Source organism: Chlorocebus sabaeus, chromosome 20 (genome assembly GCF_047675955.1).
Source record: "Chlorocebus sabaeus isolate Y175 chromosome 20, mChlSab1.0.hap1, whole genome shotgun sequence".
NCBI classification, from domain to species: domain Eukaryota; kingdom Metazoa; phylum Chordata; class Mammalia; order Primates; family Cercopithecidae; genus Chlorocebus; species Chlorocebus sabaeus.
Window position 1 is genome coordinate 108807243 of NC_132923.1, and position 25842 is coordinate 108833084.

Genomic DNA, 25842 nt, shown 5'->3' on the forward strand with positions numbered 1-25842 from the left:
CCTGATAAGCTAACTAGTTCCTGGTGCCCAGAGAAGCAGCTTGGCCAAGGTCACACAGCCATAAACGGCACTGACAGCGCTTGGGGGCTGCATCTAACTCTTTGTTCCTGGCGTTGTCTCCTTGGTGCTGGAGGGGGAAGGATGAGAAGCAGGCAATCATAATGCGGTGGGGTTGGGGACACGAGGGGGTCCTTCCAGATTCAAACAGCCTCTGTCACAGGGGAAGTCCAGTGGTGGACAGAACAGCAGATAAAATGTCAAGGCCTCAGGGTCAAGCAGAGCAGGGGGCAGTTCTGGCTCCCCCACCGATTAGCTATGTGGCCTCAACAATGTCACTTCACCTGTATCAATTCTCTTGCAGGATTGCTGCAGATTCAGAGGAATGGTCTCCAAGTACCCAGCCCATGGCCAGGCTTAGCAAAGTACCATGGTCATTATTACTCCACAATGCCAGGGCAGCCACAGAAGGGTGACAGGACTGGATGTCCAAGGGACAAGTAGACTTTCAGTGCCAACAGTCCCAACCTACAGTCACTGGGCACAAGTTCTTGGCAGGGCAGGGGCTATCAGGTCAGGCCCATGATGCAATCGCAGCTCTGCCTATGCTACAAGGTGAACCATGACCTTCAGGAAATTGCAAAAACAGTCCATAAAGAAGGAGTATGAAACAAAACCTCAGCGAACGTTTATTTCTCATCATATGGAACTGGTAGCAAAGCCAAAGATTTCTGCACTTGAACACTGGATACCACTCCCCACCCAGCCAGTGCACATTTACAGAGTCATCACATCCCCTCTAGAACCCAAAGCCCCATGCCGGGGCCTCTTCTCTCCTGCACACCTTCTTGCAGGGAGAACTTTCAGGCCTGAGGGGGGTGCCAGTTGCTTCTCCGCGCCTGCACGGGTATGAAATGTGGCACGCTGGCCAGGCTCCTCTCCTGCCTTGCACAGCAGCAGCATAGCCCTTGCCTTTCTTCATTGTCCTCCAAACTGGTCAGAGAGGAGGCACAGATTGCTAGAAGGGCAAGAAAAGTTGTAATTCACAGTCGTTTGCTACAGAATGTGACTGGGATCAGTCCTTGGCTGCTTCTGCCTCCAAGCAATCCACTTAAGCCCCAGGAGAGGGGACAGATGAGATACTGGTATGGGGGTGGGAGTCCTCAGAAGGCACCCAGGAGACACTGGCTACAGAAGTGGGGTCTCTGGAGGCCTTCAAGATCTTGCAAGAAAATCCACTTGCTGTTGGCAGGTTAGCCTGAGAATCCCAGGGTCAGCTTCAGACATTGTGGGGACTCAGACTCACCCTCTCAGTCTGCAGCTATGGCAGTCAGAGGTTTGGCAATGTAGCCATGGTCACCTGGCCATGGCCCAGGAGCAGGGTCCAAACAAGAACCCTGGTGCCTCCTGCCCCTCCTACTGAGTCATGGTGCCACCTAAGCCATCTAGAAAGGCTCAACTTTTTGGCAAACATCTGCAGCAGAGCCACTGGAGGCAGGAGAGTGAGGTGCTGGCCTCTGCAAGGCAGGTGCAGTTCTGGGAGAACAGAATTCTCCCTCTCCTCCTCCTCTCACATGCTGACTGTGGCTCTAGGTTGGAACCTCAAGCATAAAGAACCAAAGTAAAGAGGATTTATAATCTAATACTCTCCTCTTCAGAAGGCAATGTGACCAGCAAAGGCTCAAACTCTCTCGAGATAATCTGCTTTTTTTTTTTATGTACTTGGCCTCTCTCCTGAGGCCTCACACCATCAAGCACGGAGAAAAGGAAAAAAGGGCAAAGGAAGTCAAAAAACTGAACTAGGATTTGGGCAACAGCCTCAGCCTGCCCAACAGAACAGGCTTTTAGGGAACTAAACACACAGACCAGCTGTGACCCTGACTTTCACATTGATGGGTGAGTGGCAAGTGGGAGGTAATGAAATCTGGGAATGATAGTGGAGAGAAGGCAAACCTGCCTGGAGTGTCAGTCCCGGAGGCATTTGCCCCTCTCCCTTGGGGGCCAGCCAGGGACTTCCCAGTTAAGGAAGGCCACAACACATGTGGCATGTATGTCCGAGCTTGGCCCGTCTTCTTTCCTGTGCCCTCTGCCTCTGGGGGCAGGAAAAGGAGGAAGGGTGTGGTCCCTTGGGATCTCCTAGTGCTCTTCCAGCTCCCAGGAACAGGGCTGAGATCCCAGAGTCAGTGCAATGAACTGTCCATTCCAATGAGGAAAAGGGAGGGTGTGGCTTGGGGACTGCACATCACACACAAGCCCACTCCAGCGTGGGGATGGTGGGCATGGGACACAGAAGGGTCTGGGGCTGTCTCCAGACAGAGAAGTCCTTGTGGGGAGCTGGTCCGGGCCCAGGCCCTGCTCAGGAGTCAGGTCATGTAGCGGGTGATGGCACGGAGGGCGTACAGCAGAGCGGCTTGCATGCGCGCCTCCAGGAGCAGCAAGTTCACGTGGACCTGGGGCACAGAGGAGGGCACGTTGGCAACTGATGTCACTCCTCACCCCCCCCACACCCCTCCCAGACTGCCTCGATCCCTGACCCACTTACCTCACCATTTCCTTTCCCACAGAGCTGCCCTGGCCTCCGCTAAGGCTCTGAGCAGTTTAGTACAAGGACAAGCACATTCATTCCTATCATGACTAAGCTCTGTATTCCTTAAAGCTAAAACACCCGGGTGCAGTGGCTCATTCCTGTAATTCCAGCACTTTAGGAGGCCGAGGCGGGTGGATCTCGAGGTCAGGAGTTTGAGACCAGCCTGGCCAACATAGTGAAACCCCATCTCTACTAAAAATACAAAAAATTAGCCGGGGCTGGTGGCACGCACCTGTAGTCCCAGCTATTCAGGAGGCTGAGGCAGGAGAATCGCTTCAACCCAGGAGGCGGAGGTTGCAGTGAGCCAAGATTGTGCCACTGCACTCCAGCCTGGGCAACAGAGGGAGACTCCACCTCAAACAAACAAAACAAAACAAAAAAAAACCTCAGCGAGATGATGTGACTTGCCGAAAGTCACATTGCTATCAAGAGATAGTGTTATGATTTGAACCCAGGTCACCAAGTTACCACTAATGTGAAGCAGGCACCCATATTCCCATTTTACAGGTGAGTAAACAGACTCTGAAATCATACAGTGGAATAGGACTTCAATCCAGAGCAACGGGCCCAGGTGTCCCACCTAGCAGGACAGACTCAGTCTGGGGACCCTCACTGGGTCCTAACCCCTTGCCCTCTCCATTCGCTGGGCTTGTCTACTTCCATCCTGCCCTGCCGGTAGAGGTCATACCTTCTCTGAGTGGCGGAAGTGCCTCCAGAAGAGGTTGTACATTCTTCGGGTAGTCTTCTCTGGGTAGCAGGCCACTGTCTTGATATAGACCTTGAGGTTCCGCTCCAGGAGCTGGTTCACCTCCCCATAATCATAGTCATCATATCTGGATGGAAAGGTCCCAGCAGCATTACTCATGCTCTCCTCCAAGAGGCAGCTCCCTCCCCCCAATCCCACCCTATAGAGGGAAGAAGAGAGCGTTGAGAAAAGTCAGAAGGTAGGCCGGGTGTGGTGGCTCACGCCTGGAATCCCAGCACTTTGGGAGGCTGAGGCGGGCAGATCACCTGAGGTGAGAAGTTCAAGACCAGCCTGGCCAACATGGAGAAACCCCATCTCTACTAAAAATACAAAATTAGCCGGGTGTGGTGGCCCATGCCTGTAATCCCAGCTACTCTGGAAGGCTGAGGCAGGAGAATCGCTTGAACCCAGGAGGCGGAGGTTGTGGTGAGCCGAGATCACACCATTGTATTCCAGCCTGGGCAACAAAAGCGAAACTCCATCTCAAAAAAAAAAACAAAAGAAAGAAAAGTCAAGTCAGGAGAAACAGCTGATATCATGTATCACAGGCCGCACTGGCAGGGGACTACTTCAAGGAATGCAGAGAATGAGCATGCTGTATTGAATACCAACTATGCGCCACGTGGAATCCTCAAAACTACTCTACACTATTGTGTATATGACTGGATGGTGTACGCCATCTACTACATTCATCAACTCCACGTTATAGATGAGGAAACAGAATCAGAGAAAGGAAGTCACTTGCCCTAGTTAATACAGCAAGGAATGGTGTTTTTTTTGAGATGGAGTCTCACTATGTCGCACAGGCTGGAGTGCAATGGCATGATCTCAGTTCACCGCAACCTCAGTCTCCTGGGTTCAAGCAATTCTCCTGCCTCAGCCAGCCTCCCAAGTAGCTGGGATTACAGGCGTGAGCCGCCACGCCTGGCCGGGAATGGGTTTTTAACCCAGCTTTGCCTAGCTCAGGGGTCATATCCACTACTCTATAGTAAAGGCCATGGAAGGTAGAGGAGGAAAGTCAGTGGAGAAGGAAGAGGATAAAGGTAAAAAGGAGCTTGTACTCATACTACAAATGGGCAACCTAAGCCCTGGAGAAGATGACTAACTTCTTCAAAGCCAAAAAGCAAGTTGGTGATGAGTCTAGAAGCCACTTAGTCATCCCCAGTCTAGTGAGCAAGGGGAGTCAATGTCAAAACAGATCAGTGTAGATGGAGGAATGACTGGCTGAAAACTGGAGCCCAGATTCGGAAGACAAAGAAATAGGAGCAAGGACCATGTCGGAGAGCGGAAAAGCCTGGACCTGAGGTCTGAGCGGAAACCAGCCTAAGCCACATTCTAAGCAGCCTGTCCTTGGCCAGCCATGAGTTGGAAACCTACTAGTGACTAGAGTAAGAGGATGGTTCATTAAGTATAGCTCAACCCATGCAATGAAATATGATTTACAGCTAGTAATACACAGAAACACAAACTTTCTATAAGGAACACGTACCTTTTTTAAAACTGGGGGTAATTTTTTGGTGTTTGGTATAAACTGTTAAGTGAGAAAGGCAGGAAAAAAAATTCATGTGTTCACTAAAACATGCTCATGTTTGAGTAAATGAATAAAATAATTGAAATGAGTAGTGAAAGAAATGGCAACTTATTTTGTTTTTGTAAATTATATATGCTTTTGTTACTTGTGCATAGAAAAAGAAAGGTGCCAGGTGTGGTGGCTCATGCCTATAATCCCAGCACCCTGGGAGGCTGAGGCAAGCAGATCACTTGAAGTCAGGAGTTTGAGACCAGCCTGGACAACATGGTGAAACACCATCTCTACCAAAAATGCAAAAATTAGCTGGGCATGGTGGCACCCACCTGTAGTTCCAGTTACTAAGGAGATGAAGCAGAAGGATCACCTGAGCCCAGGAGTTGGAGGGTGCAGTGAGCTGAGATCACTCCACTACACTCCAGCCTGGGCGACAGAGTAAGACTCTTGTCTTAAAAAAAAAAAAAAAAAAAAAGCCGAACACGGTGACTCACACCTGTAATCCCAGCTCTTTGGGAGGCCAAGGTGGGCGGATCACGAGGTCAGGAGATCAAGACCATCCTGGCTAACAGGGTGAAATCCCATCTCTGCTAAAAATACAAAAAATTACCTGGGCATGGTGGCAGGCACCTGTAATCCCTCCCAGCTACTCAGGAGGCTGAGGCAGGGAGAATTGCTTGAACCTGGGAGGCGGAGGTTGCAGTGAGCAGAGACTGCACCACTGCACTCCAGCCTGGGCAATAGAGCGAGACTCTGTCTCAAAAATAAATCAATTAATTAATTAAAAAAAAAAAAAAAAGCTGGGCATGGGTGGCTCATGCCTGTAACCCCAGTACTTTGGGAGGCTGAGATGGGCGGATCACCTGAGGTGAGAAGTTCGAGACCAGCCTGGCCAACATGGAGAAACCCCATCTCTACTAAAAATACAAAATTAGCCGGGCATGGGTGGCACATGCCTGTAACCCCAGCACTTTGGGAGGCTGAGATGGGCAGATCACCTGAGGTGAGAAGTTCGAGACCAGCCTGGCCAACATGGAGAAACCCCATCTCTACTAAAAATACAAAATTAGCCGGGCATGGGTGGCACATGCCTGTAATCCCAGCTACTCAGGAGGCTGAGGCGGGAGAATCACTTGAATCCGGGAGGCAGAGGTTGCAGTGAGCCAAGATCACGTCATTGCACTCCAGCCTGGGCAACAAGAGTGAAACACCATCTCAAAAAAGAAAAGAAAAGAAAAGAAAAAGACAGGAAGGAGATAACTGATAACTTAAGAGCAGATAGTATAATGGATAATTTTTATTTTATTTTTTGCTGTGTTGCCCAGGCTGGAGTGCAGTGGTGCAATCTTGGCTTACTATAGCCTTGAGCTCTTGGACACAAGTGATCCTCCTGTCTCAGCCTCTAGAATACCTGAGACTATAGGCATGTACCACCACACTCAGCTAATTTTTTTTTTTTTTGTAGAGATAGGTCTTAATTATGTTGCCCAGGCTGAGGCACAAACTCCTGGCCTCATGTAATCCTCCTGCTTCAGCCTCCCAAAGTGCTGGGATTGCAGGTGTGAGCCACTGCACCCAGCCTTTATTTTCTTTTTTGTTATCTGTGTTTTTCAATTCTATTTATTTTGATAGCATCTTGCTCTGTTGCCCAGGCTGGAGCACAGTGGCATGATCTCAGCTCACTGCAACCTCTGCCTCCCGGGCTCAAGGAATCCTCCTGCCTCAGCTTCCCAAGTAGCTGGAACTACAGGAGTCAATAATAAATTAGTCAATTTTTGTTATTTTTTGTAGAGATGGGGTTCTACCATGTAGTTCAGGTTGGTCTCGAACTCCTGGACTCCAGTGATCCACTTGCGTCAGTCTCCCAAAGTGCTGGGGTTATAGGTGTAGGTCACCACTCCCAGCTGAGATTTTTTTATTTTAAATAAAAAATTAATTGTTCAAGCCACCACTCCCAGCTGTTTTATTTTAAATAAACAATTAATTGTTCTACGTATATCCTTGACAAGTAATTTCACATCTAGGATTTATCTACAAGGACTTATGCGTAAGATTAGTGAGCGCACACGGTGTTTGTAATAGTGAAAATCTGCAAACAACCTAAATATCCAATAGTAGGGAAATGACTGAATGATCACAATACATCCATGCTCACAGATACCATGCAGTGGTTAAAAGCATAAAACAGGCTGAGTACAGTGGTTCATGCTTGCAATCCCAGCACTTTGGGAAGCCGAGGCAGGAGAACTGCTTGAGCCCAGGACTTCAAGACCATCCTGGGCAATAGAGCAAGACCCCGTCTCTTTAAAAAATAATAATAATAATAATAAAATATCTATTCGTGCTAATAAGGTAGTTCACAGAGAAAATTACAGGACATGTCAAATCTGATCCCATCAACTTACAAAAATCAGAAAAGATTTAACAAGCAAAAAGATGAAAATGTAATTCATCATATAATAGTATACAGAGACATCGCTACTAAACAGTATTTTAGTGTGTAGCCTTCCATACATTTTCCATGCATGCACAAACTGTTTAATATAAAAAAGAACATAAAGAAGATTTCTGTTGGTAATTAGCTTTCTTTTCTATCAATACAGTCTGAATATTTTCCCACGGAAATATAAATAGACATCTATTTTTTTTTTTTTTTGAGACTGGGTCTTGCTCTGTTGTCCAGGCTGCAGTACAGTGGTGTAATGATGGCTCATTGAAGCTTTGACCTCCTGAGCTCAAGAGATCCTCCCACCTGAGCCTCCCAAGTAGCTGAGACTATAGGTGCATGCCACCACACAGGCCAATGTTTTAATTTTTTGTAGATATGGAGGTTACATTATGTTGCCCAGGCTAGTCTTGAACTCCTGTTTCTCAAGCAATCCTTTCACATTGCCCTCCCAAAGTGCTGGGATTACAGGCATGAGCCACCACGCCTGGCCTCTATTGTAATTTTTTTTTTTTTTTTGAGACGGAGTCTTGCTCTGTCACCCAGGCTGGAGGAGTGCAGTGGCGCAATCCCGGCTCACTTTAGCCTCTGCCTCCGGGGTTCAAGCGATTCTCCTGCCTCAACCTCTTGAGTAGCTGGGATTACAAATGCGTACCACCACACCCAGCTAATTTTTGTATTTTTAGTAGAACGGGGTTTCACCATGTTGGTCAGGCTGGTCTCGAACTCCTAATCTCATGATCCGCCCGCCTTGGCCTCCCAAAGTGCTGGGATTACAGGCGTGAGCCACTCTGCCAGCCTATTATAATTTGTAATAGCTGCATATTTCACTGAATAGATGTATCATTATTTAAAGTCCCCTACTGAGCATTTATGTTATCCTTATTTATTATGAGAGAAGAATTACTACTTGGAATGGAAATACAAACATAACTCTCTCTACATACATATATATAGTGTGTATGTGTATATGTATGTATATGTGTATATATGTGTGTGTGTATATATATATGTACATACATATCAAACAATAGTTATCTCTGGGAGTGCAATTAAAGAGTTTCATTTACAACGTTCAAACAATGAGTACTATCATCTTTCAAAATCATAATTTGATTTGAAAAATAGTATAGGCAAGAAGAAAGGAAAAGAAAAAAAACAAAAACAAAAAGAAAACGGAAACAACCGTGAACCCGGAATGAAGACTCGCAGTGCACACGTGCCCCAGGTGAAGGGACAGGGGCTCACCTGATACCAAAGACGCAGTGGATGTAGTTCCAGATGGCCCTGCGGAGCACGGAGGTGTCCACCCCGCTGTGCATGGCGATGGTATTGTAGGTGAGGCTATAGGCTGCCTGGAACTTCTCGTCCAGCAGCTGCCCACCCTCAGGGTAGAGCCGCTGGATCAGCGAGTAGCCATGGTCTTCCCAAGTATAATCCTTAGGTAGGTGGGAAGGGATTGGTGAGTCTTTGGAGCCCAGGACCAGCCAGAGAGACCCCCATCCTCTGGACCTTGGATCTCCATAGTTCTCCTTCCTGGTGTCATAAATCTAATGTGCTGCTTGCTCTGGGCCTCGGAGGTCAAGGAAGGTACACTTTGGTGATGACCTTCTCCTTACGATCACCAACCCCTGAGCTTAGGGTATAGATGGGTTCCTTAAGGATTCACAGGGACCTCACTGCCCTCGTGGAATCTTGAGGGAAATAACGTACCCAACTCTTTTTTTTTTTTTTTTTTTTGAGACAGGGTCTTGCTGTCACCCAGGCTGGAGCGCAGTAGTGCAATCACAGCTCACTGCATCCTTGACCTCCTAGCTCAAGTGATCCTCCCACCTCAGCCACTCAAGTAGCTGGGACTACAGGCATGCACCACCTTCCAGCTAATTTTTTAAATGTCTTTGTAGAGACAGGGTTTCACCATGTTGCCCAGGCTAGTCTCAAGCTCCTGGGCTCAAGCAATCCTCCCACCCTGGCTTCCCAAAGTGCTGGGATTACAGGTGTGAGCTCCTATGCCCAGCTGGGTACCTAACTCTATAACCACTCACACTATCCACCCACTGCATGTTCGTAAATGTGGAGCAATGGCCAAGAGTAGTAGAGAGAGCCCCACCTGGGCCCGGAAGGTGGGGGGTGCCTGAGCCCCTCTCCGGGTGAAGTCCTCATATCCAAAAGTAGGATCTTCCACAAAGCACAGCATGTCTGGGTGTGGAGAGGGCTCCAGGATGTCAGCTGAGGACCAGAAAGAGGTCACAGTGAGGCTGGGGCATGGGGCATGCAGGTGTCCACTCCTGATTAATCACCAAAAGGGGGAGGGGAAGGCAGAATAGAGGGCCAAAAAAGCCCCTTGCTATAGTGAGTGGGCAAGACTTCAGCTGGAGCCAGGCCTTGTGGAGGGGGTGGATCAGGCCCATGGACCCATGAAGTGAGGCCCCTGGTAACAATAACATTGGAAGTTATTTATGGATTGGTTCCCCCTGGGCCAGGCTCTGTACTAAGATCTTTGCTTCTACTGCCCCACTAACCCCACACAGCAATCCTGAAGCCCTGAGATAGGAAGTGACTGGTCAGTGGTCGCAGAGCCAGAAAGGCTAGCAGTTCAGGATTCAAAGCCAGGTCTGAGCTCAAGGCCCAGGCTCAGAACCTCTTGGACAGGAAGCTGAGAAGTGGCTGCCTCTAGAATGCAGGAGGCAGCTCCTCCTGACCAGAGATAGCCTAAGAAGGAGCAGCCCCAGGAGCCTGGATGCCTGTGATCCTGTACCTGAGGGGGTCACCAGCAGGCTCTCCGACTTCTCCAGCTCAAAGCGGCTCTCCATCTCCTCCTGGGACGTCCCCTCGTCCCGCAGCAGGCTTTCCTGCAGCTGCCGCATGCGCTCCATCAGTGCCTCCACTTCGCGGGCAGACTCAAAGCCCTGCAGGAGAGGGCCAGTGGTGACCAGCTACTCCTCCTCCTTCAGCCTCTGGGAAGCTCCACACATCCTTCCCATAGGCCAGGCTTTCCTAATGCTCACAAAGGCCTAGGGCATCCTCTGTGCCAGCCACTGTGCTGGACAGCGCATGGGTCTGTGCTTCCTAAAGTGACATTTATGAAGCTACAGAATAGACACAACTTCCCTGAGAGGAAATTTTTAAAGTGTCTGTATTTTTGTATTAAAACAAACAAGGCCACATTATTCAGTGAAAGGTAAACTTTGTAGTTTGAAAGTGCTAAAACCAACAGCCTTTGAGCCTCACAGCCCAGTGTGAGTAGAGGGTCTTATCTCCCCATTTCACAGATGAGGAAACTGAGCTTCAAAGTCAAGTAACTTTTCTATGGTCTCTCACAGCAGCAGGTAGTGTAGGCACCAAAGATTGGGAAGCAGTAGCTTCTACCCAAGGACCAGAGGTCATGCCTGCTTCCTCCCCGATCAAGACCCAGGCCCGTGACTTACCCCAGAGTTGTTCAATGGGTCCCTGCTCGGGGGACTGCTCTGTTCACTGGGGGGTGTAGGTGCCTGGGGGGCAGGGCTGCCATCTGCATCCCCCTCGGGGAGGATGCCACAGCCAAACACAAAGGACGAGAGCGAGTGGCAGTGGGTGAGCAGGACCAGAGCCTGAATGAGCTCGGCCAGGGACCAGGTGTGCTCTCCGGTCTTCAGCAAGGCCTGGAGTGGACAGAAGGGGAGGTTAGAGCTGCTCAGTGCCTGCCCTGGGCTACCCACCAGGCACCAGCCAGGCCTCTGTGCTCCCTCAGACACCCATCTCTCTGCCCCCTGCACCTGGATGTGCTCCTTGGTGATGAGCCATGGCCGATGCGCCAGCAACTTGTTGATCTCGCTGAGCTTGCGCAGCTTCTCAGGCGCCCGGTGGAGGCCCAGCAGCCACTCAGGGTCACCACCGGTCTGCAGAAACTCGGCCATGTGGGAGCCTACCAGGTAAGAACACTGATGGCGGGCGGCAGCCTGCGGAGGTAGTGGACAGAGCCTGAGTCACCCTCCTCCCTTGGTGCCTGGCTCAGGGTGGGTACCCCATCAGGGGAGAGGTTGTAGGGCTCACTGTTGCCCAAGAGGCAGGAAACCTAAGTTCTAAGTAACCCCAGCTCTGCCACCAACTTGCAGGCCACCTGACTCCTTTTTGCACTTCAGTTTGTAAGCACTAATGATGCCTTTCTTCAAAACCTAAAATTTTCCTTCCAAGAAAAAACCAAAAACTCTACAGTTATAGAAAGCCAGGGCTTTCCCTGCTCTATGCCGCCGTCCCTCCTTGTCTATGGAATCAGTTCACAAAGCTCCCAGAAAAGAGATCAAAGGACAGAACCTCCCCACAAAGCCACCTCTCCAAGTGTCAGGCCCAGAGAGGCTCACCATGATGGCAATGTAGTGGCGCCAGGAGCTGGCCAAGGGACCATCCGTGTGCAGCAGCAGGTAGTGCAGGCGCCAGAAGCTGGTAAAGTAGTCAGGGTGCAGGCCCATCACCACTGCCAGGTTGTCCACTCGCCCAGAGGACATCAGTGCCTCCAGCCCCAGGTGCTGCTCGAGGCTCTCGGTCCCCTCCCGAAGGACCTGCCAAGCAAAGGGGAGGACAGCATGGGTTTCCCTCCTGCTCCACTCATCAAAGAGACCAGCGTATTCTTCCAGTGGGTTTTTAATGGCAAGAAACTAAAAACCGCTACCATGTCCAAAAAGAAACAATGGGGAGAATCAGATATTTTAATGTGATTCAACGAATACTTATTAGGTACCTTATATAATAATGGCCAGTACTTACACATACGATGCTATGTGCCAAGTACTGTTCAAGCCTGCATATTTTAACTTATTTAACTCTCACAACAACAAAATTGGAGTTCTGTTTCTCCATTTTTAGGTAGGAAAACTCGGGTACAGAGAGTAAAAGTACGGTTTCTCCTCCCTTCATGGAGCATCTTTTTTTTTTTTTTGAGATAGAGTCTCACTTTGTCACCCAGGCTGGAGTGCAGCGGTGCGATCTTGGCTCACTGCAAGCTCTGCCTCCCAGGTTCACACCATTCTCCTGCCTCAGCCTCCCTAGCAGCTGGGACTACAGGCACACATCGCCACACCTGGCTAATGTTTTGTATTTTTAGTAGTGACGGGGTTTCACCGTGTTAGCCAAGATGGTCTCGATCTCTTGATCATGTGATCCACCTGCCTTAGCTTCCCAAAGTGCTGGGATTACAGGTGTGAGCCACCGCGCCCGGCAGGAGCGTCTATTCTAACACTGCAAATGCATATAATCATGGGGGCAGGTGCAAAATAGTTCACATTTCCTGAGTGCTGTCTCCATGCCATCTCTGAGCTTACGGTTTTCTCTGCATGATGTCATGGGATCTTGCCAATAAGCCTGTGAGGTGAATACTATTATTTCCCCCACTTTGCCAGATGAGGAAACCAGGAAGTTTTGTTCCTTGCTCAAAGTCACAGATCTTACAAATGATAGAATCAGATTCAAATTCAGATGAACTCCAAAGCCTATTTCGTTCTTCTTTTTTAAATAGAGACAGAGTCCCACTATGTTGTCCAGGCTGGTCTCGAACTCCTGGGCTCAAGTGATCCCTCTACCTTGGCGTCCCAAAGTGCTGGGATTACAGGTGTGAGCTACTGCACCTGGCTGCCTGTTTCTTTTCTTTATTATAAAAGAGTGGACCGGGCACGGTGGCTCACACCTGTAATCCCAGGACACTGGGAGGCAGAGATGGGCAGATTGCCCAAGGTCCAGAGTTCGAGACCAGCCTGATTAACATGGAGAAACCCTATCTCTACTAAAAATACAAAATTAGCTGGGCGTGGTGGCGCATGCCTGTAATCCCAGCTGCTCAGAAGGCCGAGGCAGGAGAATTGCTTGAACCCGGGAGGCAGAGGTTGCGGTGAGCCGAGATCGCGCCACTGCACTCCAGCCTGGGCAACAAGAACGAAACTTCGTCTCAAAAAAAAGAAAAAAAAAAGAGTGGTCATTTATAAACGAAAAAATAAAACACAAGAGCAATACCTGAGCTTGGAATTATGGGCCACAGACATAAATAATCAGCAAGTGGTTGTTCACCTTACATTTACCAAGCAGTGGAGGAACAGGGGGTTTAGAGGGAGGTTAAACGTTTGTTATCTCATTAACTACTCACCCTACACATTTAGGGAAAGCAAAGAGGAGAGGAAACAAAATTTTCTTTTTTGAGACTGAGTCTCACTCTGTTGCCCAGGCTGAAGTGCAGTGGTGCAATCTTGGCTCACTGCAAGCTCTGCCTCCTGGGTTCACGTCATTCTCCTGCCTCAGCCTCCCAAGTAGCTGGGATTACAGGTGCCCACCACCACGCCCGGCTAATTTTTTGTATTTTTGGCAGAGATGAGGTTTCACTGTGTTAGCCAGGATGGTCTCGATCTCCTGACCTCGTGATCTGCCTGCCTCGGCCCCCCAAAGCGCTAGGATTACAGGCGTGAGTCACCGCGCCCAGTAAAACAAAAAATTTGTCCTTGTTCACTGAAGGCCAAAGAAAATGAGGAAACTAGTTTTACCTTTTTCTGCATGTTTTGAAGGTACCTCCACTATCCCAACACATTAGAATATAAGCTCCATAATGGCAAAGATTTTTGTCTTGTTCACTGCTGTATCCCAAGCAACCATAACAGTGCCTCACACAGATTAATCATTCAATAGATATGTTAAGTAAATGAATGAATGAACTGACTCAGTAGATGAAAGATGTCTTTCTTGTATTAAGTGAAAAACAAAACAAAAAAACAAGTTGTAAAGTATGACCTTGGTTCTGTACTGAAAGTATTGGCTTGAACAAAGCACAGTAAACAGTGGCAAATGGTTAACAGTGATGATCTCTGCAGGGTGTAGGAAGATACAGGAGATTAGAGCTTTCTGAAACAATGGAAATTTTAAAAATAATAAACATATATTACTTTTGAAACAGAAAAGAACATGTAATATATGTATGGTCACGGATGAGAAGATAAACATAGATAGTTCTATCTTCTTATGGGAAACAGGCACTGATCTAGGAATCGAAAAGTTTGGCCATGCAAAAAAAAAAAGTTTGGCTACTACCTGGCTATTAGCACTTGATTTCTTTCAGCCTGTTTCTTCCCAGTAAAATGAAGTTCATAGTGCCTGCTTCACAGAGCCGTTTTGTGAATTAAATGAATCAGAAATCAGAAAGGAATAGTTTAAAAGCTGCAATTTAAGGAACAGGAAAAGACGCCTGCCCACCAATATGCCATGTCCTTTCTTCCCAGGGAAAAAAGATCCCTAATCCCTTCCAAGCTTACCTCCTCCACGGGGATGAAGGCACTGGGCCCTCGAGGGCCTCGCCGAGCCCGGCTCTCCCTCTGCTCCTGGGGGGAACACATGGAGGTTAGTCCGCAGTAGAAGGGAGAATAAAGAGGATTATTACCTATCCAGCTTCTTCCTCCTATCCAAGGGGCTCCACTGAACTGTTAAACCCACCTTTCTAGCATCCTTTGGATGGCGGAGCCAGGTGGGAGACAAATGCATGTTTGGAAGGGTAAGCAAGAAAGAGGGCTCACTCCAGGCTGAGTTCTTCAGGAACTGGGCTGGGACCCAGGAATCCCAGCATGTGGGATGGGGGGGTCCTGGAGAAGGAACTATATAGCCACCATGCTGCACATCTCCGAGGCCACCTTCTCAGTGGTCCCAGAGAACTTATACAAGAACACCCCACAGTTTGCACCCTGAAGCCAGGTAGGCAAGTACCCCAGATGCCTCAGAAGCAGCTTCAATTTCTCTCACATGTTCATTTCTTTCTTTTTTTTTTTTTTTTTTTTTTGAGATGAAGTATCGCTCTTGTTGACCAAGCTGGAGTGCAATGGCGCGATCTCGGCTCACTGCAACCTCTACCTCCTGGGTTCAAGCGATTCTCCTGCCTCAGCCTCCCAAGTAGCTGGGATTATAGGCATGCGCCACCGCGCTCACCTAAGTTTTTATTTTTAGTAGAGACAGGGTTTCTCCATGTTGGCCAGGCTGGTCTCGAACCCCCGACCTCAGGTGATCTGCCCACCTCAGCCACCCAAAGTGCTGGGATTACAGGAATGAGCCACTGCGACTGGCCCCTTCTTCTTTAGTGATGTAGTCATAGCTTACTATAGCCTCAAACTGCTGGGCTCAATGGATCCTCCTGCCTTGGCCCCCCAAAGCACTGGGATTACAGATGAAAGCCACCATGCCTGGTTGCTTATCTGTCTTCCCACCACCAACACCTCATCAACTAACACCCCCTCTTGTCTGGACCACTACTCACAGCCTCACCAGTTGTCCCCTGGCCTCCTCAGCCCTGGCCTCTCCTATCCATGCTCTACCCAGTAGCCACATTAACTTTCTGAATATAAATCTGATCAGCTGACTTAAAATCCTACCTCCCCTTCCCATGGGCTTCCAGATAAAATTACTGGCCCAGTCCTACCGGTCACTCCTTTTGCAAAGCTAAACCATGGCATCTAGGAACCCCTCACCTATGACCCCAAAATTCCCCGGGTTTTTGCTTCTAAAAACACTGTCATCAAATTGTCTGTTTTGTTTCCCTGCTACCAGATCACATTTAGTGGACAGCAGCGCCAGGCCATTCATACTAGCCTGTGAATGAAGACAGAGAAAGCAGAAAGGCATGGAGGGAATCCGAGCAGGGTGTACAAGGCTGATGGAAGCAACCATTTTGACCTGTATATGCTGGAGCCTCTTTAGAAACCACTAAAATCATGTACTCACTACATCTGCTTCTCCTAGTCCTAGAGATGGGGTTCAGGAAGGATGCTCTACGTATTCATTTATTTTGTTAATCCGAGAGTGGAAGTGGCTCTCAGCACTGGCCTTGGTTACAGTTTACCCAAATCAGAGCCATGCCCTCACTGGACAGGGATAGGAGGCGCGCAGTTCTCCCCTCCCCATTAAGATCTAGACTTAGTACCAGCCCTCAGGTATCTGGGAACTAAAAACTAAAATTGAACCTTCCTTCTCAGATGGCCAAAAGCCCACTGAGCAGGCAGAGCTCTGGGACTCCAGAAGACTATAAAGTCTCTGGAGTAGGTACCAATTCTGCAACTAACTTGCTGTGTGGCTCTGGGAAAGTTAAAGGCCTAAACTCTCTAGGCCTTAATCCTGGTAGGTAACGTAGCCCAGCTACCTTCAAAAAGAGAGTTGAGCTGACTGTGCAGGCCCCTTTCAGCCCACACTTCTGGGAACTTCCCGGCCAGGCTGGTCCAAGTTCAGCGTAGTAACCACCACAATCCCTAAACACTCCCCTTTGGAGCTTCCCTCCCCCCTCACCAAAGAAAAAGCCCACAGCTCTGTAAAGGAGATAAGGATTGCTGACTCCACAAACTGGGCCTCCACCTCAGGGGACCTGAGGACAGAACAGCAAGCCACAGCAGGGTAGGGTGGAGCAGAACTGGGGGAGGCAGAGAGGGCCCATCAGGGGTGCTAGGGAAGGACAGGAATAGCCTTGGGAATCCCAACTCACTCCAAAATCTGACCCAGGAATTGTCAAAAGAAGGAGCTCTAAGACATGGGTCTCGATCCATCATTTTCAGCAATAACAACAACAATATACAGTGCAGTTAAAAGATAGGGGACCGGCTAGGCGCAGTGGCTCAAGCCTGTAATCCCAGCACTTTGGGAGGCCGAGACGGGTGGATCACGAGGTCAGGAGATTAAGACCATCCTGGCTAACACGGTGAAACCCCATCTCTACTAAAAACTACAGAAAACCAGCCGGGCGAGGTGGCGGGCGCCTGTAGTCCCAGTTACTCAGGAGGCTGAGGCAGGAGAATGGTGTAAACCCGGGAGGCGGAGCTTGCAGTGAGCTGAGATCCGGCCACTACACTCCAGCCTGGGTGACAGAGCGAGACTCTGTCTCAAAAAAAAAAAAAAAAAAAAAAGATAGGGGTCCTTGGCTGACACAGCAGCTCATCCCAGCACCTTGGGAAGCTGAGGCAGGAGGATCCCTTGAGGCCAGGAAATCGAGACCAGCCTGGGCAACACAGTGAGACCCCTGTCTCTACAAATAGTACATTAGCTGGGCATGGTGGCACACAACCTGTAGTCCCAGCTACTCAGGAGGCTGCTGAGGCAGGAGGATTGCCTGAGCCCAGGAGTTTGAGGTTACAGCAAGCTATGATCGTACCACGGCATTCTAGCCTGAGCAACAGGCAAGACCCTGTCTCAAAAAAAAAAAAAAGAAAAAAAAAAGATGGGGCTCTTGACACAAATTGTATGAGCTCAAATGACAGCTCCACCACCTGCTATCCCTTAGCTTTATGAGCCTCAGTTTCCTTACCAAATAATGGGGATAATAGTACCTACTTTCACTGGCTAGTGATGAGGATTTCATGAGATAACACTGTGTAGCTTACCTCAATACCTCCATCACAATTAGCACTTAATAAACGTTAGGTATCATTAACTTCCTTACTGTATCAAACAAGGGCTTCTCAACCCAAGCAGTACATTAGAATCCTTTAAGAAGCTTTACAAAAACAACAATGCCAAGGTCCCACCTCCCACAATTCTAATTCAGTTGTCTGGGGTGGGGCCTCAGCATAACAGCTAGGGTGAGGACCATTGTTTACACCAATTATTGATCACTTTCTCAAGTATAAGGCACTATGCTAAGTGCTTTCTAGGTGGAAACAGAATTAATTTGTTCACTCAACAAATATTTTTGATGGCTACATTGCAAGCAGCAATAAAAAGACAAAGCCCTCGGCCTTCATATAATTCAGAATCTGATAAATAGGATTTCAAAGCACAGATTCTATAAAGTGAGTGAAATAAACCAGTAACTGTATGATGGGGAGGGAGAGTGTGCAATATTTTAGTGTAACTAGACAGGAAAAGTCATTGAGGAGGTGGTCTTTGAGCTGTTATTTAAATGATGAGAAGGCAGCAAGGCCTGTAAAGATTTAGGGGGCCTAGGGGGCGTGGCTCACACCTGTAACCCTGGTACTTTGGAAGGCTTGGTGGGTGAGGATCACCTGAGGCTAGGAATTTGAGACCAGCCTGGGCAACACAGTAAGACACCCTCTCTTAAAAAACAAACAGGCCGGGTGCAGTGGCTCACGCCTGTAATCTCAGCACTTTGAGAGGTGAGGCAGGTGGATCATCAGAGGTCGGGAGTTCAAGACCAGCCTGACCAACATGGAGAAACCCCGTCTCTACTAGAAATACAAAAAATTAGCCAGGCGTGGTGGTGCATGCCTGAATCCCAGCTACTCGGGGGGCTGAGGCAGAATTGCTTGAACCCAGGAGGCAGAGGTTGCAGTGAGCTGAGATCGCACCATTGCACTCCAGCCTGGGCAACAAGAGTGAAACTCCGTCTCAAAACAAACACCCCAAAAACTAGGGGGACCAGCATTCCAGCCAGAGGAAACAGATAATATAAAGCCCTAAAGGCAAGATCAAGTAGATTTGAATCCATGGCTCCAATACCTTGAATGCTTCCCCGAAGCTGACAGAGGAAGCAGGCAGGGCAGCATACCGCTGCCAAGAAATGACCCCTCCAAGTCAGCCCGCCCTGCCCCAATTCCCTGGAGTGGGGAGTCAGTAATAATAGTGGTACGTAACAAGGCTGGTTACCACTGGCTAAGCATTAATTTCACATGCACTACCTGTACTTTAGGGCAGACTGTAAAAAGAGGATAATGGCCCCAGATCTGTGCCTGGTTCCCATTTTTTTCTTTTTTCTTGATACGGAGTCTCACTCTGTCACCCAGGCTGGAGTGCACTGGCGCGATCTCAGCTCACTGCAGCCTCCGCCCCCCGAGTTCAGGCAATTCTCCTGCCTCAGCCTCCTAGGTAGCTAGAATTATAGGGGTGCACTACCACGCCCAGCTAATTTTTGTATTTTTAGTAGAGACGTGATCTGCCCACCTCGGCCTCCCAAAGTGCTGGGATTACAGGCGTGAGCCACCATGCCCAACCTTTTTTTTTTTTTTTTTTTTTTTTTTTTTTAAATAGAGATGAAGTCTCACCGTGTTGCCCAGGCTGGTCTCAAACTCCTGGGCTCAAGTGATCTTCCCGCCTCAGCCTCCCAAAGTGCTGGGATTACAGGCATGAGCCACCATGCCTGGCATGGATCATAATTTAAGCACTTACTATATGTTAACTTTTAAATTAGCTCAGGTACTTGTGCACAGGTTCCATCTAATTTTCATTTGTTTTTGGGTGGTGGCAGAGTCTCTACTTTGCACACAAGGAAAGATTAAGGGTTCAAAGGTTAGGCACCAGCTGACAAGTGGCCAATCTGAGATCTGAACCCAGGGCTGTCTGGCTTCTAAGGTCCATTCCACTTCACAATAACAGCTTTGGGAAATTGTCCCAGCCTTGCAGAGTTGAACCCAGCTCAGTCTGGCTTCCAAGGGTTCGGTCCACTACCCATATCCTCTTCTTGGAGAAGTCCCAGACTTTATTCTTGGTTACCCTATATTATCCTTTATAGAGCCTATACCTCGACTCAGCTACAGACACCTGGTTACCCACTCTGCCAGCTGGGAAGGAACAGACACTATTTCTCCTTTGCCTGCCCCCAGCTGAATTCAGATATTTTCCTGGGTTTACACCTGAGAAGACGATACAGAAATATAGCCCAAGCAGCCCTGGACCTCCAGCCTTGGAGTGGGCAGGGTGGAGGGGGTGTGAGTGAGTGGTGCCATACACTTGTCTGCCCATAATGAGCTGGGCACCACGCTAAGTGCTTTACACATCTGATTGTGCCAGTTCCTCCCAACCACCCAGGGAGAAATAGTTTCTTCTTTGGAGACACGGTAGGGAGGCTCAGAAAGGTCCTCTTCCAAATGGGCACAATTCAGATCTGACTCCATGGCTGGAAGAGTTCACAAGAGTCAGCTAAGCCAACAAGGGGCAACTAGTCACGAACACTTATTAGGTGCAAAGAGCAGCGCTGGGGATGAGACCTGCAGGGTATCTCCAGCAAGGGACTGTTTCACATCATTGGGACCAAAGCTTCTACATGGAGAAGGGGGACTGGAGGATGGTGTGCAAGGGGACTTATCTAGTGGGGGAGGAAGGGCTTCCCTGAAGAAGAAATGATGTCTGAGAAAGTTTGTTTTGTTTTGAGACGGAGTTTCACTCTGTCACACAGGCTGGAGTGCAGTGGAGCAATCTCAGCTCACTGCAACCTCTGCCTCCCAGGTTCAAGCAATTCTCCTACCTCAGCCTCCCGAGTAGCTGGGACTACAGGTGTGTGCCACCACATAGGGTTAATTTTTTGTATTTTTAGTAGAGACGGGATTTCACCGTGTTAGCTAGGATGGTCTCGATCTCCTGACCTCATGATCCACCTACCTCAGTCTCTCAAAGTGCTCAAATTACAGGTGTGAGCCACTGCACCCAGCCTGTTTTTTTTTTTTTTTGGAGACAGTCTTGCTCTGTCACCCAAGCTGGAGTGCAGTGGCATGATCACGGTTCACTGCAACCTCTGCCTCCCAGGCTCAAGCAATCCTCCCACCTCAGCCTTCCAAGTAGTTGGCACACACCACCATGCCTGGCTAACTTTTGTATATTTTGTAGAGACAGGGTTTCACCATGTTGTCCAGGCTGGTTTTGAACTCCTGGGCTCAAGCAATCCATCTGCCTCAGCCTCCCAAAGTGTTAGCATTACAGGCATGAGCCACTGCATCTGGCCAAGAATTCTGGAGCCTAATACTACCAGTACTAGAGTGAAGTCCTTGGAACTTTCTGAAGATACACACATCTGAAGGCAATGAGCTCCTGAAAGGGAGTGTGTGGTGAAGTGACAGGGAGTTAAGGGAGCTGCACGCCTGGGTCGTCTCTTGGGCCTCGGACACCTGACTCAAAGATCGGCACCCTGCTATCTTCTAAGGATGCCACTCAAAGCAGAAACCATCCCAAGGTCCTCTTTTTTCAAGAGAGAGGAATACACAGAAACCTCCCAGATATGCCAGGTGAGGTGGCTCATGCCTGTAATCTCAGCACTTTGGGAGGCCAAGGCAGGTGGATCACCTGAGGTCAGGAGTTCGAGATCAGCCTGGCCAATATGGTGAAACTCTGTTTCTACTAAAAATACAAAAATTAGCTGGGCATGGTGGCACGTGCCTGTAATCCCAACTACTAGGGAGGCTGAGGCAGGAGAATTGCTTGAACCTGGGAGATGGAGGTTGCAGTGAGCTAAGATCATGCCATTGCACTCCAGCCTGGGCAACAGAGCAAGATTCCATCTCAAAAAAAAAAGAAAAAGAAAAAGAAAAAGAAAAACCTCCCAGATAGCACCAGTTTTCTCCACTGAGGAAACATGGCTTCTGTGTAAAGATCCTTCCCTCAAAGCCTTTTCTCCCCGTCCCAGAGAGGGGTGTACAGTGTCTGATCTCAGGAACAGGCCCGGGCACCCCCTTGTGAGACACTCTGGAGAAAGCTGTGCATGCCATGGCCACATTCTGATAATAGCAAGCAAGTTTCATGCAGTTACTATGTTCCAGTCATGGTGCTTCAGGCTTTGCTTGTATTCTGAGTTAATTCTCCCTACAATCCCTTGGAGACACTGTAAAATCCCCATGGGAAGAAACTACAGATCAGAGAAGTGATTACTGGCTAAGCCACACACAGCAAGTTAGCAGGAGGGCTGGGACACGAACCCAGCCCGCTTGCTCTCTACTGTCCAGGTGTTCTCAATAGTAACATTATTTCCATCTTTCTAAAGAAGTCACACCGCTGAGAAGCTGCAGAAGAGCCATGCCTCCACATGGCGCTCCTAAATCATGGCAGGGAAGGGTAAGCAAGCTAACAAAAACCAGGGCACAAACCATGTACTGACGGAGGTAGGATTCCCCAGAAACCACGTTACTCAGAGAAGAGCAGGGATTTTCCTGGGGTCACACAGCACTCCACCAAATCCCAGGTCCAGAATACAACCTCCACCACACTCTAGGCCTGTAAACTAAAGCAACTAGAAGCTCATAGTGCCATGCAATCTCCGAAATCATAAGGCCAAAGAACAAGCTATCCACTGGGGTTGGTGAAGAAAGCCTCTTTCTGAGCCCATCGTGGGCCTCAAAGCTCTTCCTGTAAAATGGGGCTACAGCGTAGCTTGTACTTTGCTGGTTTAGTCCTGAGGACTTAGATTAAAGGCGAAAAAAACTCAGAGCCTGGTATCTAGTAGGTGCATAATCAATGATAAGATGTCCATTATCGCTGCTGCTGGTGGTGGAGGAGTGCGAATTGTCAGTCTGGTTAGGTCCAGCCTAATTCCCGGCCTCCCTGCAAAGCCCCTGCGGGCTATGCCCGGGTGCGAAGGCGGGGGGGGGGCGGGGGGGAACGGCGCGAAGGGAGGGCGGGGGAGGAATTTCTGGAAAACAAACTTCTGGGCCCTCAGACGACTTACTTAGCAGGGCGCAGCCTAACCCGCGCTTGGCTTCGGAAGCCGCGAAGGGGGTTGTCCCCTCTCTCCCGAGCTTTGGCTGCCGCCGCCGCGTACCGGGCGGCCAGCCAAGCCCCCAGAGCCCCTGCGCTCTCCCTCCAAAGCAGGAGTGCTGGGGACAGGGGATGAGGTCGACTTTCGCTGGCCAGTCCCAGGTGCCTACGCCCCGCACTGGGGGACAGGAGCCAGGACGCACCCCAGGAAGGGTCCTCTGCCCGCCGGCCCCCGCGAAGAGGAAGGGACTCCGCGGAAGGGGGCGGGGAGGAGGAGTGGTCGGGCCGCTCCGGCCGGGATTTGCCTGGACTTGAAGACGTTCAGGAGCCCAAAGCCCGGAGAGCCTCCAGAAGGCTTCTCCCTCATTGGCCAGGAGTCCGAGGGAGACGAGGAAGGATCCGCGGCCCCGGGGAAGAGGGGGGAGGGGGAGGGGGAGAGGGAGAGGGAGAGGGAGGGGGGAGGGGTGTCGAGGGCCGCGGCTGCCAGTTGATGCAACCGGGGTCCCGGGTTACGCGCTCGGTTTTCCCTCCCCGAGCCCGGGACACACCGACTCAGCTCCGGACAGCCCGCGGCTCAGACGCGGCTCGGGGTTCCGGGGAAGAGGGGCGTCGCGCGGGCGCCGCTTACCTCTCCGGGGCCCGAGTCGCCGACGCCGCCCGGGGCGAACCGCAGGTAGTCCTTGAGCTCCGCGCGACACTCAGAGTCCGCCACGATCATGGTGCGCGCCAGGACCCGGTCGCAGCTCGCCGACGACCCGTACACCCGAGCGGGTTTCGGACGGACGCCCGAAGGAAGCCGGGACTGGTCGCCGCCGGGGAGCTTCTAGAACCCCGGGGCGTCTCTCGGGGCTCCAGAATGCTCCGGAATCCGAGAACCGCCGCTGCGGTGCTGGACTCTTCCCCGAGTCGGGCTTTGGGAACGGCGAACGGCCTCGGGGGCCGGGGAAGGGCCGCAGCGCAGGGGTTTTCACGGCCTCGGAAGTCCGCAGGGGCCAAGGTTGCTCGCGGACCCAGCGCTCCTCAGCATCCCCGCCGCGGAACTGCCAGCGCTCGCCGGGCTCTGACACCAGCAGCTCAGCCCGCTGCGGTCCCCGGGGGAGGGCGGGGACACAAAAGCCCCGCGGTCCAGCCAATCAGAGATCTGTTCCCTCGGGGAGGTGGGGGAAGCTCCGCCCCCTGGAGTCGGTGGCTCCGCCAATCAGCAGCGGGAAGAGCCCGGAATTGTGGGAGTTGTAGTCCGCCTCGGGCGAATGTTGCAAACTTTTGCAAGACGGTTTAGTCAGATCGCTGGCAATACCAGACAGTAGTGACAGCCAGAAGAGTCATTAGGGTTGCGTGATGAAAAGCGACTTCACTGGGCTAGGCCAAACAGGCGAGTGTGAAATCTCCTAAATCAATTCTTCATCTTTTCAGTTCCAGGAGGGACTGGTTTGGGTTAGGAGAGGTTTGGCTCCCGTCCTATCCGGTGCTGCTAATTATAGAACTGAACCCCAGATGTTTAGAGGTCAGAGGGCACAACCCTGCTCCCCCTAGTCTCGGGGAAGCTCCAAAGATGCCAGACACAGGGGATTCACCGTATTTGTGGAGCCTCAGGAAAAGCCTTCATTCCTTGAAATGTCATTGGTAACTTTGTGTCGAACCTCAATCCCTATTGCTGAAAGTTTTCTTCCTTCTGCTACCAGTCCTGGCTTCCACCCCTGCCACCCTCCTCGAAACTTTGTAACAAGGTGTTCTGCTGGATCTTTGCTCACCTCTCCCTCTGGCCACTCCTTCTCTGACTCCTCTTTCACTACCCACTCCCTAAAACGTGGGTGCTTCCCCAGTTTCTGTTTTTATCCCTCTTCCCTCCAGACACTCTCCCTGATCTCATCCACTTCCTGGCCTTCAACTCGTCTCTTGCCAGAAAGTTGCCTCTACCAATACCTCAGCACCTCCAAGCTAAATTCATTTTCTATTCATTTCAAACGGAGCCTCTTCAGTCACAGTTTTCCTTCGGACCACCTTTTTTCTTGTTTCCATTTTAAAGTTATTGTTTATTCTAGACAGGGAATCCTGCCAGGGGTGAGGGTGGATAAGACCCCCAAGTCTCCCTCTGAGACTTCTAAGTCTAGCCTTACAATTCCAAAGACGAAACCAAGATTGGGCCACTGCACTCCAGCCTGGGCGACAGAGTGAGACTCTGTCTCCTGCCTCCAGCTTCTTGGGAAAAGGAGATTAATCTCACCTTCCCCTGAGCTCCCAAGGCACTTGAGCTGGATCTCTCTTAACATGTATCACATTCTACCTAGTTTTTTTTTTGTTTTTTTGTTTTTTGGGTTTTTTTTGGTAAATAGAGACATATGTCTCAATATGTTGCCCAGGCTGGTCTCAAACTCCTGAGCTCAAGCGATTCTCTCACCTCAGCCTCCTAGAGTGCTAGGATTATAGGCATGAGCTACCATGCCCGGCCACATTCTACCTTGTATTGTAATTTTCTATGTACATGTTTTATCTGACCCTTTTTTCTTTTTATTAGTATTGTTTTTTAGAGATGGGGTGTAGCTCTGTCACCCAAACTGGAGTACACTGGCATGATCTTAGAACACTGCAGCTTCGAATTCCTGGACTCAAGCGATATTCCCTCATGAGCCCCCCAAATCAGTCACTGGGGTTACAGGTGTGCACTACTGAGTCTGGCTTATCTGATCTTTTTGATTATAAACTCGAGGGCAGAGTGTACACCTTTTTTTTTTTGTTTGTTTTTTTTTGAAACAGAGTCTCATTCTGTCACCCAGGCTGGAGTGCAGTGGCCCAATCTTGGCTCACTACAACCTCTGCCTCCTGGATTCAAGCAATTCTCCTGCCTCAGCCTCCCGAGTAGCTGGGATTATAGGCAAGTGCCACCATGCCCGGCTAATTTTTGTATTTTTAGTAGAGACAGGGTTTCAACATGTTGGTCAGGCTGGTCTCGAACTCCTGACCTCGTAATCTGCCCGCCTCGGCCTCCCAAAGTGCTGACATTACAGGTGTGAGCCCGCAGGGTCTACATCTTGACATCCATCTCCTGCCCTATGTCACCTAGCAAAATGTCCTGTCAATCATATGCCCTTGGTCACGGAATCTTCCTTTGCATTAACTTACCCTCTAAACTACCCTGTGTCAACTTCAGT

At 49.9% G+C, this 25842-nt stretch overlaps 1 protein-coding gene across 1 annotated transcript; it reads right to left on the bottom strand.

Annotated features, from left to right (window-relative positions):
• Positions 1–661: 661 nt before the first annotated feature.
• SESN2 (sestrin 2) lies at positions 662–23752 on the bottom strand. Its single transcript, XM_007979784.2, has 10 exons — positions 23322–23752; positions 14566–14631; positions 11641–11838; positions 11056–11238; positions 10729–10941; positions 10059–10209; positions 9411–9529; positions 8549–8739; positions 3273–3417; positions 662–2447 (listed from the first exon to the last, which is right to left on the bottom strand). The coding sequence occupies exons 1-10, from the start codon at positions 23409–23411 to the stop codon at positions 2361–2363; spliced, it is 1443 nt and encodes a 480-aa protein (XP_007977975.1). The 5' UTR covers positions 23412–23752; the 3' UTR covers positions 662–2360.
• Between the last annotated feature and the right edge of the window lie 2090 nt (positions 23753–25842).

Coding starts and splice junctions, on each gene's coding strand:
- SESN2 (XM_007979784.2), bottom strand. CDS start 23,411: ATGATCGTGGCGGACTCTGAGTGTCGCGCGGAGCTCAAGGACTACCTG. Junction 11,239..11,640: donor GCCACTACATTGCCATCATG/GTGAGCCTCTCT, acceptor CTACCTCCGCAG/GCTGCCGCCCGCCATCAGTG. Junction 3,418..8,548: donor CACTGCGTCTTTGGTATCAG/GTGAGCCCCTGT, acceptor CTTTCCATCCAG/ATATGATGACTATGATTATG.